This window comes from Diospyros lotus, chromosome 12 (assembly GCF_014633365.1).
Source record: "Diospyros lotus cultivar Yz01 chromosome 12, ASM1463336v1, whole genome shotgun sequence".
Taxonomy (NCBI): Eukaryota; Viridiplantae; Streptophyta; class Magnoliopsida; order Ericales; family Ebenaceae; genus Diospyros; species Diospyros lotus.
Genome location: NC_068349.1, coordinates 829,083 through 843,637, shown reverse-complemented (window position 1 = coordinate 843,637; position 14,555 = coordinate 829,083). Strand labels below are relative to the sequence as shown.

At 32.1% G+C, this 14,555-nt stretch overlaps 1 protein-coding gene across 1 annotated transcript; it reads left to right on the top strand.

The window, feature by feature from the left end:
- Positions 1–8,915: 8,915 nt before the first annotated feature.
- On the top strand, positions 8,916–9,942 carry LOC127786750 (CLAVATA3/ESR (CLE)-related protein TDIF-like). Its single transcript, XM_052314394.1, has 2 exons — positions 8,916–9,298; positions 9,864–9,942. Exons 1-2 carry the CDS (start codon positions 8,916–8,918, stop codon positions 9,940–9,942), a joined length of 462 nt encoding a protein of 153 aa, XP_052170354.1.
- The last annotated feature ends 4,613 nt before the right edge of the window (positions 9,943–14,555 follow it).

Here is a 14,555-nt window from a genome sequence, read left to right as displayed (position 1 = left end):
CTGGCCTTGCTTCGAGTCCAAAAGTTCCAGTTCTTCCTTGTTCTGGGAATTATGTGATTGAAAACTTTTTTGTTGTCTGTGTTCGTGTGATAAATTTAGTGAAAGTTTCTGGAATATGCATCGTCATGTACCGAGACTGTGATCTCTTATTTTGGTTGCTATCTTTTACTTTGTTTGCTATTCATAGCTATTATTGTAATTTTGGAGGGAATTAGCCTGCTGGTAGGAGATTCCAAGCAGTGCAAGTTGTAAGTAGGCCATTAGGCAACTTGGCGGTTCTAGAAGGGACTTGGCAACCGTTTTGGTGCCAATCCCAAGTTGAGGCCGTATAAGAAGAGCAGCCCAGCTCATTGAGAGGCATGATTTTGATAATTGAAGTCTGAATTCTCCCTCCAAAATCTCTCGTTCTCTCTCTCTCTCTCTTTCTATTCCTCTCTCCCTATTCTACATTTTTCTCCCTAATTTCCGCGAATTCCCTCTCGGTTCAGAGAGAATTTTCCCTGCCAGATCAAGGATCTGACATGCATGCACTATTCTGGTTTGTGTTATTTAGGCTTCCTTTATTAATCAGCTTTGGAATTGGTCAAGGGTAGTTCAATTAGTCATATTTCCTCTCTATTCTCATGACATTTTGATTAAATAGTTTCTGGAACACATATGATGTGTGGTCTAGAGTGTTCACATTGATTTTACTAAATCAGTTATTACTTTGGGAGGTAGTTTGGTTATTTATATGAAGGTGATCTTGGTTAATCTTCCTAATCCTTTTTTGATTGAACCCATAACTAGGCTTAGGGAGATTGTTTTTTAGCCGGATTAATGATTTTCAGTCCGAGCTGGACGCATCACGGTCCTTTTTAGCCAAGTCAAGCAGTTAAAATTAGTACGGCAATCAAAAGAACTTTGCATTTGTTTAAGTACCAAGCAGGCTTTTCTTACTGTCAGCATTTCATAGTAGTACATTTACCTTTTGAGAAAATTTATCCAAATCATAGATTTAGGATACCCCCTCTTCCTGCAAGGCTTTTCAGCTGTTAGGCCAATGAAAAATCTGCATAAGCTTTACATGGACGTATCTTAATCCTCAAACTGGGAACTTGCCTGGGCATTATCTCCACTCTGACCTACGCCTAGGCTAGAGGTACCTCACTGTAACTATAATGACTAGCTAGGATTAATTGTTCCTTCACTAGGGTCTGGAGTTTGGAGGGCAGGAAAGAGGAGGGCCACACAGCTGGAGTCAATCAACATTGTCCACATTCAACATTTGCTCACCACACCTTTTGCAATTAGATATTAGAATAGGGGCCTCCTTAGGAAAGAAAGATGCTTAAAGAATAAGAGCTGGAGCAAAACAAAGTGGAGAATAGAGAAGTGAAAGATCAATGGTTTAATTTATTGAAATAGTGATTCTTTATTGAAAACCCCTTTTTGACCAAAAGTTATGAATGTATGAGTCTTAATATATTAGTAATTGAAGTTTATTTATTTGCTATTAAACTTCCAAGCCTGGATGCTATTCAACTAGTTTAAAAGACTTGGCAAAAGATTAAGTTTAGTGAAGAGCATCAGAGCAACTTTATTACTGGCTGAATTTGTTCATGTGGTTAAGAATCGAGATTGAATGTTGTGAGTGAAGCATCAATACGGTGCCGTCTTGATGGAGGGTAAAGTCGGCAACCTCAGTTGCCCAATATGGGTGCCTGATGGATGGCCACTTGGCAGCCATCAAGGCCTCACCTCTATGTCCGACGCCTCTTGATTGTCCTTTGGCCCTTTTCTGTTAATTGTGTTATACGATCCATTCTTGGCTGTCGATTATGTCTTTAGTTGGATCCAATCTTAACCGCTCAAATTATATATAAATACTACAATTCCTCGGGATTGTAAAGGAGAAGAAGAAATTCGCAGAAAGAAGAGAAGGGAGGGAAGAGCGATCGGTAGAAGAGTTCTTTTGATAAGCAAGGGTTTTCATTCTCTATGTTTTCTGTTTCTCGTGTAATTTTGGGTTCTTAAGGTTTGCTTCTAATCTGTATTTGGTGATTGAGAGGTTATTTTGTTAGTAGAAGTATTGGTGTACATATTGTATGCATTGAGGGTGTAACTTTTTCTCCAAATAGTGCAGTGAGCTCTTCTTCCGGAGCTCAACGTGGACGTACCCCTATTCTGGGGTGAACCACGGTAAAAACTTTTGTGTCTCATTTCTCGGTTCTTTTTCTTATTTGCTTGCGTTTTATTTTCTGCGTAAGTTTTTGTGTGATTACCTTCTGCCGAAGTGTTTGGATTCTGTGAATACTTGTGTTACTGTGTTTGAGTCTTCCGCTCGCTACAACAAGAATGATCAGGTTTTCATAAAACAAAGGATGTCCCAATTGCGGAAGCCTCCCACTTTGCAAGGGTCAGGGAAGGGTTTTCCTTGTATGTAGCTTTACCTTTGTTGTGCAAAGAATCCATTTTCACCACTCGAAACTATGACCTCTTAGTCACGAAAGAGTAACTTTATTGCTGCTGCCAAGGCTTGCTCTCTAGGTTTACATAAAAGCAAAAAGACAAAAAATAATAATAAGAGAGCGTGATTGTGCTTTTATTTGATGTTTAACCTTATATAGATCTGTGTTTATATTGTGGATCCGTCTGAGTCTTGTATCCCTCTTTAACTTTTTTGTGTCAACCATTGGCAAAGCCTACAGTTAGATTACATGAAGGCAGCATGTTGTTTGGCATGTGAGATAAGATTTATCCCTAAGAAAATGGGTGGGAACAGATACACGAGGAAAGCGACTGGCCAATAGAGAGGTAATGCTTTTGAAAAGATCACAAAAACCAAAAGTACATTTCAGAAGATAATCCTTGTGCCCTACCATCTTTACACGGCAATCTTTTTTAGCTGTGAAATTTTTATTATTGTCCTAATTAATTCATCGTGTCCATGTCTTTTTATAAAGCTAGTCTCCCACTTTGATCCTTCACTATTTGACCAAGCTAATCATAAGGAAAGCACCCCTATTGAGAAGTTTGGGGTAGTCAAATCGTAGTCCTTCTTGCTCTTGACTTATTTCCAGATGATTTTCCTTAGATACCAGAAGCTGCATTTCATTAGGATTACTAACAAATTGGTTGCAGATTTTAGATATAAGTGTGAATAACTGTGAATATATCCTCTTTCCACTCTTACAGTAGTTTGTTTCTGAACTTCTTATCATACCTTTATAAGCTAGGAGTGAAACTAGAAATAGCAGGTTAGGCGTAAGCAGACAACATATATATACTGTTGGAAGTTGGAACCCTAATTTGTTATGCAATATGGATAGTACAATTATTTCTTGAAGGCGCAAAAGTTGACAAGATGGGGAAAAGGAGAGAAGAAGGAAACAACATGATTGGAGGTTGATGAGGCGTCACCATCAAGAGGAAAGGGGAAAAGGAACTCCAAATTCAACATCAAGGAATGGATACATCTTTCACAAAAATGGGTAATCTCTTTTACATGCTATGATTGTACAATAATCAATGGTGCAAGATTATTAACCTGTCCTCGTGCACGATACTGGGGTCCGGTCCTTGAGCTTCATATATGTTGCATGTTTTCCTGGTGAAATGGACATCTCAATAAACTTGTTGGGCAAGATGGGACTGTAGTGATTCGATACTCAAATGATCTTTGATATGTTAGTGATAAGAAAAATAAATAAAAACAAAAAAGGAAGAAAAGAAGATCCCACTTTAGATGATTCTTCTGTGATGTCTAGAAATTCATGTGTGTTTAACTATTCCTTTAACCATAACCCAAATCGTGGGTTATATATATGCGCCTGATATCTCATGTTTCAAATCCATCTACTCTTTTGTTTAGATTCTTTTAATCCATTAGGCCCCATTGTTTTGAAATTTTTGCCAAAGATGGGCAATAATAGCAGTGTTTTTGGGGAATGGAGCTACTTATTATTAGACATTGGATGACTTTTAAAGTTAGATTTATATCTTCATCCCAAGCATATACCTTGAATCCTGCAATTTTTTCAGCCCAGAATGGAATCAATTCCTGGGATTGATTAGTAATTCACTGGTTCATGTGCCTTTTGCTGGGTGTCAAGTTATTCATTTAAAACCATACGAAGAAGCACTCCCAAATGACCTTTTCCAACAACAGCATGATCAATGAGAAAAGAATATGAAGAAGATGGTTTGCTGCAACAGATGAATGCTTTTGGAAGTGATTCTTTATGCCAAAAACTGCTTTCAGCTGTGAAAGTACTCCCATTCCCATCCATTAAGTGTAGGAACTAGATTTCTTTGTGTTTGACAAGAAAATAGCACAAATTCAATTCCCTGGGTCTGCATAGCTTGGAATGATTCTAAGCTGCTTATAGTTGCAGAATAAATTAAACTAAGTTCCATTGAATTGCTTTCTGTTATTCTTTCTGGCCGTGTGACAGTCAACATCAAAAGATGAAGGCCCATAAGAATATAGTTCACTGACATTTTGAACTCATGAGGGTAACACTTTTAAGCTCCAACCTGAACACGGTATATCAACATTAAGTTTCACCATACTCTATGATTGAACACAAATGATTTAACAGAAAGCACTGCATAGATCTCTTAATCATTTGGCTCTCTCTAATTAGTCTTCATCATACTGTGTTTTTCATGGTTTTGGTTTGTTCTCAATGGATAGATTTTTTTTTTTTTTTTTTCAGAAATGAATATTGTTCTTTGTTCTTAATGGCAAAAATTAATCACTGATATCTTTGGAGATATCCTTCTTTATTTCCTTTCAATATTGAGTTGACAAGTTGAATAACATGCTTGCTATCAGTCTTCTTCAACATCAAATTTTCAATCTTTCAAGTTGAGAAGACATTTAAGTAGACTCTCCAATGAACATTATTAGGTTCCCAACAAGTCCAATGCAGCTGGGTGTTGTTTAAACTTTTATTGAATTTTAAATTTACCAGGCATATATATATATATATATATTTTTTATATAATTATTTAAATTTTTTGTTATTTCAATTACACATTTAAATTAATTTAATTTTTATATTTTAATTTTTTTTGGTGACAATATGAATTTTTTGTTATTTTGTTTACATTTACATTTATGTACTTATATTATTGAATCAATTTAATTTTGTATTTTTATTTGTTAAAAAAAGTAAAATAATATAGTTTATTTAACTTTTTTTTATACATTAAAGTACATGAATTTAATTAATTAAAAAATATAAATATATAGTTATAATTGACATAACAAAAAATTTGAGTTTTTATACAAGAAAAAAATTTAAATATAGAGGTTAAATAAATTTAAAAATATAAGTATAAAGATATAATTAAAAAGTATAAAAATATAAATATAAATTTAACTAATCACTATTTTTATATATGCATATATGTGTACATCTAAACCCTCAAGTAACATCTCCTCCATGGTCTATATTTGGAAATCTCTAAAACAAAATTTCAAGGACCATGGATGGGACAATGATATGATGCCAAATCGCCAATAAATGAGGCTGAGTGCTTGCATTGGAATTGTTGACATTTTAGGCCACATCAGTATGGTGTTTGCTGTGCTGTTTGGTTAACCTCTTACCTAACTCAAAGAAGATCCCTTAAAAATAAAAGGCTGCCTTGTCTTTGGGTCTGGGTGTGTACAAACCATTCCTGATTTTTCGGTTTTCCGTGAAGAAATATCAATTTAGTAAATATTTGGAAGGTCCACTCCTTTGACGTTAGACACCATAATGTCTCATGGATGCTTCTAGACTATATTAGAGAGATGGGATTTCTTTACTTTCCCATTGGGCGGTGTTTGGGGGTTATTGTTAATTTCCTAGCTATTATTGTCACCTAATTGTAGCATTATATGCAAACTAAATATATGGGTAAAGTCGCAACTGAGTCGAGTCAATTGCAAGTGGCTCGATATTTGATTCGATAAAAGCTTGTTTGTGTTTATTTGTTAAGATAAATGAGTTGATTTTGAATTTAATTTTAAAACTCGATTTGTAAACAAATTCAGGTTAAACTTAATAAAACTTAGTTTGTTAAAATTTGTAAATATAAATAGGCTTAATTAGAAGTATATGAATAATTCATAAATAAGTTTGTTTATAAATATATTAATATATTTATTTATAATTTTATAAATATATTATTTAATATAAAGTTATCAAGCTTTAAAATATTATAATAATATAATTAAATAAATATAGATAAAATTATTATATATATTAATTTAATCAATTAATATAATATAATATACATATATATAATAAAATAAAATAAAAAATTATGCTTAACCAAAATAACAAATTCTAGCGAGATCAAACTTGTTGATGGGCATGAGCTTGAGCTCTTATCAAGTTTGTCAGGAAGTGCTTAAACTTGACTTGTCAATCTTTGAATGAGTTAAGCTTGAGTTATCTAAAAATTAGTTTACGAGTCGAGGTTAAGTTTAATAAAATTTTACTCGATTCGATCTAATTGCAGTTTTATATATTGGCACACAAACAAATTAAAATATTTGTAAGGTAAAACCTAATCTCTGCCTTAAATCAAACAAAACCGATCCTAAATCTTAACATCACGTGCTTAACAGGTTTTGCTTTCCCCAATCAAAGCTACGATTCAGTGACATATGTAGGTTGTTCCCATGTACCAAAAAGAAATAATAAAAGGGTACATTGACTTGGCTATTCTATTCTATTCCATTAAAAGAAGAGAAAGGACAAAGAAGAAAGGAATGCTTAGATACATCAACAAGTAAAACACTCTCTCTCTCTCTCTAGTGTATAGGCAACGATTGAGGAGCTCAGTGAATCCATTCTAAATTTTAATTAATTTAATAAATATAAGCATGGTCGTGGTGATTTATGGATCCCAAATTCATATTTTTGTTTTTATATTTTTTTATAATCATTAATTTTTTTTATTATTTTGATTATATTTTTGAATAAATTTAATTCCTATATTTTAACTTCTAAAAAAAATAGTTGAATTAATTCATCTTACTCTAATAAAAAAAATAGGTGTAAGGGGTGTAATTAAAATAATAAAAAATTAAAATTGTCACAAAAAAAATTAAAGTATAGAGATTAAATGATTTGAAAATATAAATTTAAAAATATAATTAAAATAAATTATAAAAATATAATTTTTGGACGGAATGGAATGGAACACAACGTAAGAACCATGCACATAATATAATATTCTCTCTCACTCACTCTCTCACATATGCATGTGATGTATACATGCATGTCCATGGAGGATGTGGAGGGGACCCATGGACTACCCATCATGGAGACAAGCTATTGGAATTGCCCTTCCCTTTCTTTCACCGTTAGAGAGAGAGAGGCAGCAGCGCCATTCCAAGTGAGAAATAGGAGAGAATACGATGCTTTGCTTTCAGCATGCTTTTTCCGTATGTTTATTTATTTTTTCTTTTTTTTTTCTGAAACAACACACCGACGCTCCCTCTCAAGCGCGTGCTCTCACTCTTCTTTATACAAAAGTAATATAATTTAATCATTACGATATAAAGCCTAAAGACACAGCTTTGTTAGACATCATTGTGTCTGAATTTTGAAATAGGCCAAAGTGCTCCTCGGTGCTGGTCAAGGGTGACCAATGCCCCCCTCCCCTGCTTTTTAACTTTTGTTTTTTTAGAGTGGCGGAGGAGCTTTATATAATACCCATACCGTAAGGTTGCCGGTCACGCGCCGCCGTAGGGCCGTGAAAGGGACACTCTTTTGCCTAAAGCAAAGCAAGCTCTAAAACAAAGAACAAAATCGCCATTTTTCCGATTTCTTGGCCAACCGGCCACCACCACCACCCCTCTCCCTTTCTCTCTTTCTTGACTTTTCCTCCCCCGCATTCTTTATTAAATGTATGTCTAACTTACATAATGCCCCTTTGCTCTCTCTCTCTCTCTCTCTCTCTCTCTATATATATATATAATTAAAATTTAAAAATAATTTCTAAAACTATGACAAAAGTACTCAGTTAATTTTTTTTTTTTAATATGAGAAATTCAAGGGGTCACCTATCTTACATCTTTAAAACTTGAGATTTACCTATTTCATAACCAAGGGCAAAATTACATATATTTGAGGGCATACAATTGTCCTTCGTCAATTTCTAAAATTTCACTTAACTCCTTGATGTTATGTATATAAATTATTATGTTATCTAATTCTTATTCTCTTAAAATAAAAAAGATAAAGATAATTAAGTAATATCAACAAAATTTAGTATACAAAATAGAGATTTTTATTGTCTCTAATTCAAGATCTAGTTTTCACCACTGTCTATGATTACATATGGGTAAACAGATAAATTCATCACGAGTCGAAACCCAGAAACCTAACCCCACAGAGAGATATAGTTAATTGTATATTTTTGCATGAAGATGGAATTGAACTCGCAACCTAACTATATTCTAAGTAGACTAACGATCCCCCTCCCCAAAAGGTACATTAAACGTCTATTAATTTTAATGAGATCATTACATCTATCCAATTAGAGATTTTTCTTTTCACAGTGAAGATGGGTTAAACCATATTAGTTTGCGTACACGCACACCCAATTGGACAATCAATTATATGCCTACTTTTTCAAACAACAGTTGCCTTATGGGAATTTCCTTTGGGCAATGAAATGGAGGGGCTATGCATTTATAGAAGTAGTTAGTTGGACGAGGAAATAGGGGCAGTTGAGTAAATTCACGCAGCAATATTACTGGCACCTTTCATTTATACTTGCATGCTAATTAAGTTGGTATATTTCTGGATTGTGCAGAATTTCAAAGCCTCCTTTCTTCCACCATCCTCCACTTTTGCTTAAGCCTCTCTCTCTCTCTCTCTCTCTCTCTCTATCTATTAGCAGCCTTGGCGGTGGAATATTGGTTCATGGATATTGATCTCCTCTGGGCTATTGGGGGGTGGCTAATTCTTCTTCTTCCAGCTAATTGCATGGCAACGCTCAAATCTTCTTCTTCATCGTCATCACTCTTCCAAACCCCAACAGCCAAACCTCACCCTTTCCTCCTCTTCCTCGGCCTCCTCTTCGTCCTCCTCGTCCTCGTCCACTCTGCAGATCCTCTGAAGCCCTCCATGGCCGCCGCCGGCCCCGTCCCGTCCGCTAGCTCCCCCATGAACTTGCACCGCAAGAACAGCCACAAGTCACACACTTCGTCGTCGTCGTCAACTACTAGTACTCCTCCTTCGGCTCGCTGGAAGTTTGAAGCCGGCGCCCACGAAGTTCCGAGCGGCCCCAACCCCATATCCAACCGGTAAGTGATTGAATCTCGATCGGCGGTTGCGGCACAGTGGCTGGCGTGACGATGAGGGATTTGTAACGGCAGCTATCGATTATATTGTCATCTTTCCATCTCAGTAGCCATTAATACTGCTTGTCCTCACTGAGAAGTTTGTTACCATCTTTGCTCATCATATCTAGCTACCATTACTAGCTATTTCCCCCCTTTTTTTCTTTTCTTTTCTTTTCTTTTCCTTACCCCTAGAAATGTATATCCAAACAAGAAATCCTATTTTCATATTTGTGTAGTTTGCTGAGACATATTGGGGAGAGAGACAGTGGCTAGCTAGCCGGCTCATTTATGTGATTGGTTGGGTTCATATATATAAATATATAAACATATATATTATAAAAGTTTTATTTCTTCTTCTTGCATATATATATATCCACATGATGATGAATCCAATTAAACTTCCATTGATGAATGCTTACCTCATCTCCACATGTGATTAATCATTTATGTGATTGGTTCGGTTCATTTTACATGAATATTAGATCTGTATTTCATCATTAATGGCTTCATTTTCTGGGTTTGAAAGCTTAGCTGTTTGGGAGAAGGAATTAAAAGGCAGTGGTGGTGTCAGATCTGAGCTTTGCTTTGCTTTGCTTTGGGTATGAAATTATTTCAGTGGGGGCTGGGGCTTAGGGTTTGGAGATTGGACTTTGCTTTTTTGTCTTCTCAAACACATCATCCAATAAAGCTGTTGCTGACGATGATAGTGTATCTATACATATCTATATATACACAGCCAAAAAGTCATGATTAATCATACATCTAGCTGTGGATTCCTTATCATTTGATCATAATAACAGCATAGTACTATAGTTCAAACTCTCTCTGATTATTGAGCAATCTATGCATATATATATATATATTTGCATCTAGGCTCTACATATATGATGGTGTTCTCTTTTTGAATAGAAAACAGTTGCAATGTTTGAACAATTCTCAATGCACTCATTATTACATCGTATGTGTGTTTTGACTTCTAGAACCCATCTTGCCGGTTGTTCTTTTATCTGTTCTCTTTCCCGGAAAATCAACTCTTCCATGGCTATCGGACCCTAGAAAATGGACAAGAACAGTGTTCAAGTTCACGCAAATTACTCCTTGAGTTGTGGGTTTTGATTCATTGATTGGTGTGATCAATTGGATTAATTACCACTCGTACTCTGATCAGTTTTAAGTTTGCCAGAGGATGTTGAGTTGAGACCCATAAGAATAAAATATGGGTTGCCAAATACATATTTTAACTTCTTGGATTTGCATGGTTTTTTTTTTTTTATTTAAATAATTAATTTTTTTGTTGTTTTAATCTGAATAGTATAGAAACAGAAACGAAAAATAGATGCGGTACAAAACGGAAATAGAGAAACGTTATTTTTTTAAAAAATAAGAAACAAAAATATGTAAATAAAAAAATATAGGAACTTTTTTTATAAATATAATTTTTAATATATTAAAATTAATTATTAAATCTAAAAATAAACATAAATTACATAATGCATTTAAACAAATTTTAAAAACAAATTAGATAAAAAATTAAAAATTTTGAGTTAAAGTAAAAAAAAAAATCATCTTTATTTGTGGATGGAAATGCGTTTTCAAATCTAAAACGCGACTTCGATATTTTTGTAATATTACAAAATGACTACAAAAAAGTTTCTAAAATTACAAAAATAGCTCAAATATTTCTTGGCTTTTTGAAAATAGAAACACCGAAACGACAGCCTCAATAAGTTTTTGTGCATCATACGTTTCAATTACATTCTTAAATTATGAAATTTTGAGTCAATTATATATTTTAATAAATTTATTAAGAATAATAAATTAAGTATATTTAGGGGTGTAATTAAAATAGTAAAAAAATTAAAATTATATAATTTATGAATATAATTAAAATAATAAAAAATCAAACAGGAAGTATTGAGATGAATGATTTCACAATTATAATCAATATGATAGTATAGCTAATGAGGTCAAAGGCTTTGACTATATCTTTATGAGGTATTGTTTGTTTGTGAAGTTTTATTAGATAATAATCAATTGGCAGTTGTAATTTAATTTTTATATTTTTTGAATAAATTTAAGTGAAGATTAGATTTAGTATGATGATAAATTCGAGTGTGTAATAACTCGAAAGTTATGAGTTGAAGTATTGTTAGTGGATTTTATTTTTATTTTTTTAAACAAAATATATAAAGAGTATTTTGAAAACTCGATGGGATTTTGTAACACCAAAGTACCCTATTTGCTAAAATAACAGTACAGATAAATATAATATGATTTACATGATTTTATTCTCAAAAATATTTTGGCGAGAAGGTGAATTAAGACGTTACTTAGAGGCTTGTATTAGGGAGGAACAATTCTTCATTAATCATGAATTAAAAGGGAGTTGTAACTTATAAATAATAATAACTTTGTACTCTCCTGACAACCTTTTACCAATTAAAAACATAGGTCATGTTGCCCCATGGGTATGGTCTAGGGATTGGGACCATATACGTGTTGGTCCCAAAAAGCCTTAGATTTAGTCACTATATAGATGGTATTAGTCCGTGTTTGAATCCCGTCACTAGATTTCTTGATTTACCCCCTGCAAAAATTTTGAAGCTTAATTACGGAACTCCAGGACGAGGGATTTCGCTTTTTGGTCAAAAAACATAAGCCATGCTCATGTTCTTATAATTAAAGCAAATGATATTTTATAAAGTTGGTAAATATTCAGTTTTACATAAATAATTGAACTAGATTGACAAAAATTATCAATTTAATTCAGTTTTAATTAAGGGTTAGTTCCGTTCAATTATCAAATTTGATAATGTCACTTATTTCAATACGATTTAATTTAGTTTTTATATTAAAAAATATCAAAATAATTAGATCGATCAAAATTTTTGATTTTTAGAATTTTTTTCATAATTAATATATAGAGACATGATAAAAGTGATTTAGGTGGTGATGTGAAGTGCCCATGTAACATCCATATATTCATCCAATCTCTTCTTGCTTCAAAGCTTTTTTTTTTTTTTCTGATTTTATGCTTACCTTTGCTTCATATGCAAGTTTAATCTCTTATAAAAAGATATTCAATGTTAGGTGTAATAAATCCTTTTTTCTTCTTTTCATCATCGGATGAGACCAAATTAAAGTCATCGGTTATAAGGTTGTTTTCTTTTTAAATGCTACTTAAGCACTTGAGAGTGATATTTAAAATAACACTTATATTGGTGTATTGTATTATATATTATATTAATATAAATATATAATACATCAACGCATAAATGTCACTCATTAATGTTTAGGATTTTTAAAATTTTTAGAGAAAAAATTTGCGATGGGTTATGATGCATAAAAACGTCTCAAAAGTTTTCTCTTAAAGTTTCTTGTACCAAAATACCAAGAAATACAAAAATAAATATATATATATTTTGATCGTTTTTATAATTTTAAAAATATTTCAAGGTCATTTTGTAATATTAAAAAAATATTATAAATGGAAGCTCAAAATTTGTTTAAATTTTTTATGGAATTTATATTTATTTTTAAATTGAATAATATTTTTTATATTAAAAATTATATTTACAAAAAATGACCCTATATGTTTTTATTTACATATCTTATCGCATTTTTGTTTTTTATTTTTTTGAAAAATGTCATTTTTTTATTTTTATTTCGTATCATATTCATTTTCTATTTCTATTTTCGTATAAACTAGGTGAAATGAGACATTTTATATGGGTTAAAAAATATATGAAATATAAATTAGCCCAATATATATATATATATATATATGAAATATATTTTCTCATGCAAAGGTATGTACAAAAAACCAAATTAAGCCTATATGGGCCTTACCACTGCCCGGCCCATATTTGTTGGTGTTCTTAAGTCCAAACCCAAATTAGGTTAATGGATTATAAAAATGTTTTTTTATTTATTAAAAAAAGTTGTGCAGATAAAACTTTGGGGTGTGAAGTGTAAATAATGAAAATATAAGTGTAAATAATATTATTTTTAAATTTGGGTATTTTAGTAGAGATATCAATGAGTTAATAATTATGAAAAATAAAATAAAATCATATTATAAAAAATTAAAATTGAAAAAATTATGTAAAAAATCATATTTTGAGTTATGCAAATAAAATTTATTTTATATATTAAAATAAGTCTTAATTACTCATTTAAATTTTATACTTAAAAAAATACATGAGACATATTTTAAATATTTATTAAATACATATATATAGATGTGTAAATAGTAAAACTTATTGCCATCCCTAGTTGTGCAACTCGTAATGTTTTTGCTCAAAATGTATTTATAAGAATATATATTACGGAATTATTTTGATAAAAATAAAATCAAAAAATAAGAGAACCAAAAGAATCATTTATTTTTTCAAAAATAAAAGATACATTTTCTTTACCTTTTTCAAAATTAAAAAAAAATAGTATAAAAATAACTTCAAAATTAAACCACCTTTATCAATTAAACAAAACCCTATATGCATAATGTTTTTAACTAGGGTTTTGTAGTCAATCACCAGCTATTTTGTGCTATAGTTGCTTTCTTTTTAAATTCTTATCAACTCTAATATAGTTTTAATCATTCTCGACCATGACCTCAACCTTATCTGAACTGGTTTTTCCTGTAAAAATGGAAGACGGGGCCCAATTATTAATAGATCATCCGATTCTCAAGTATGTTATTATGTTAGAAAATAATATAGTAGTAATGCAATTAATGCATAATAAATATCATACTTAGAATTATCGTCTTTACATAGTCTTTTACTGTTCATGCTCTCGATTTCGACAGACCAGATAAATTGTAGATAAAGACTTTGTCTTACTACGCTATATAAGAAATTGAACTCATGATCCACGTGCATGAATCTTAATTTATCGTGTCCAACTATTTGACTTGTGAGAACATAATAATAAATATCATACTTAATTTATATGAAACAATATCTTTATATAAATAAGTTAATTACTATGAATCAAGATCATATCGCACGAATGGTTAAATTTAATAAAGTATGTAGATTGGACGAGCCAACTATAGGTGTTGGGGGTCGAGCCCTCCATAAATCTCGTTTTGATTGCGTTAGGCTAAGTTTTTGGGTACGCCCAAACTATTGAAGCCTCGTCTTACTAGATGCAGCCCCTCGTATCAAATAATCCGACCCGCTATGACTCCACCCGTACCAAATCATTTAAGCCC

What these genes read in the sequence shown, in the direction of transcription:
- LOC127786750 (XM_052314394.1), top strand. Translation starts at nt 8,916, where the DNA reads ATGGATATTGATCTCCTCTGGGCTATTGGGGGGTGGCTAATTCTTCTT. An exon ending in CCCAACCCCATATCCAACCG is followed by an intron (nt 9,299 to 9,863) that starts GTAAGTGATTGA and finishes TGGGTTTGAAAG; the next exon opens with CTTAGCTGTTTGGGAGAAGG.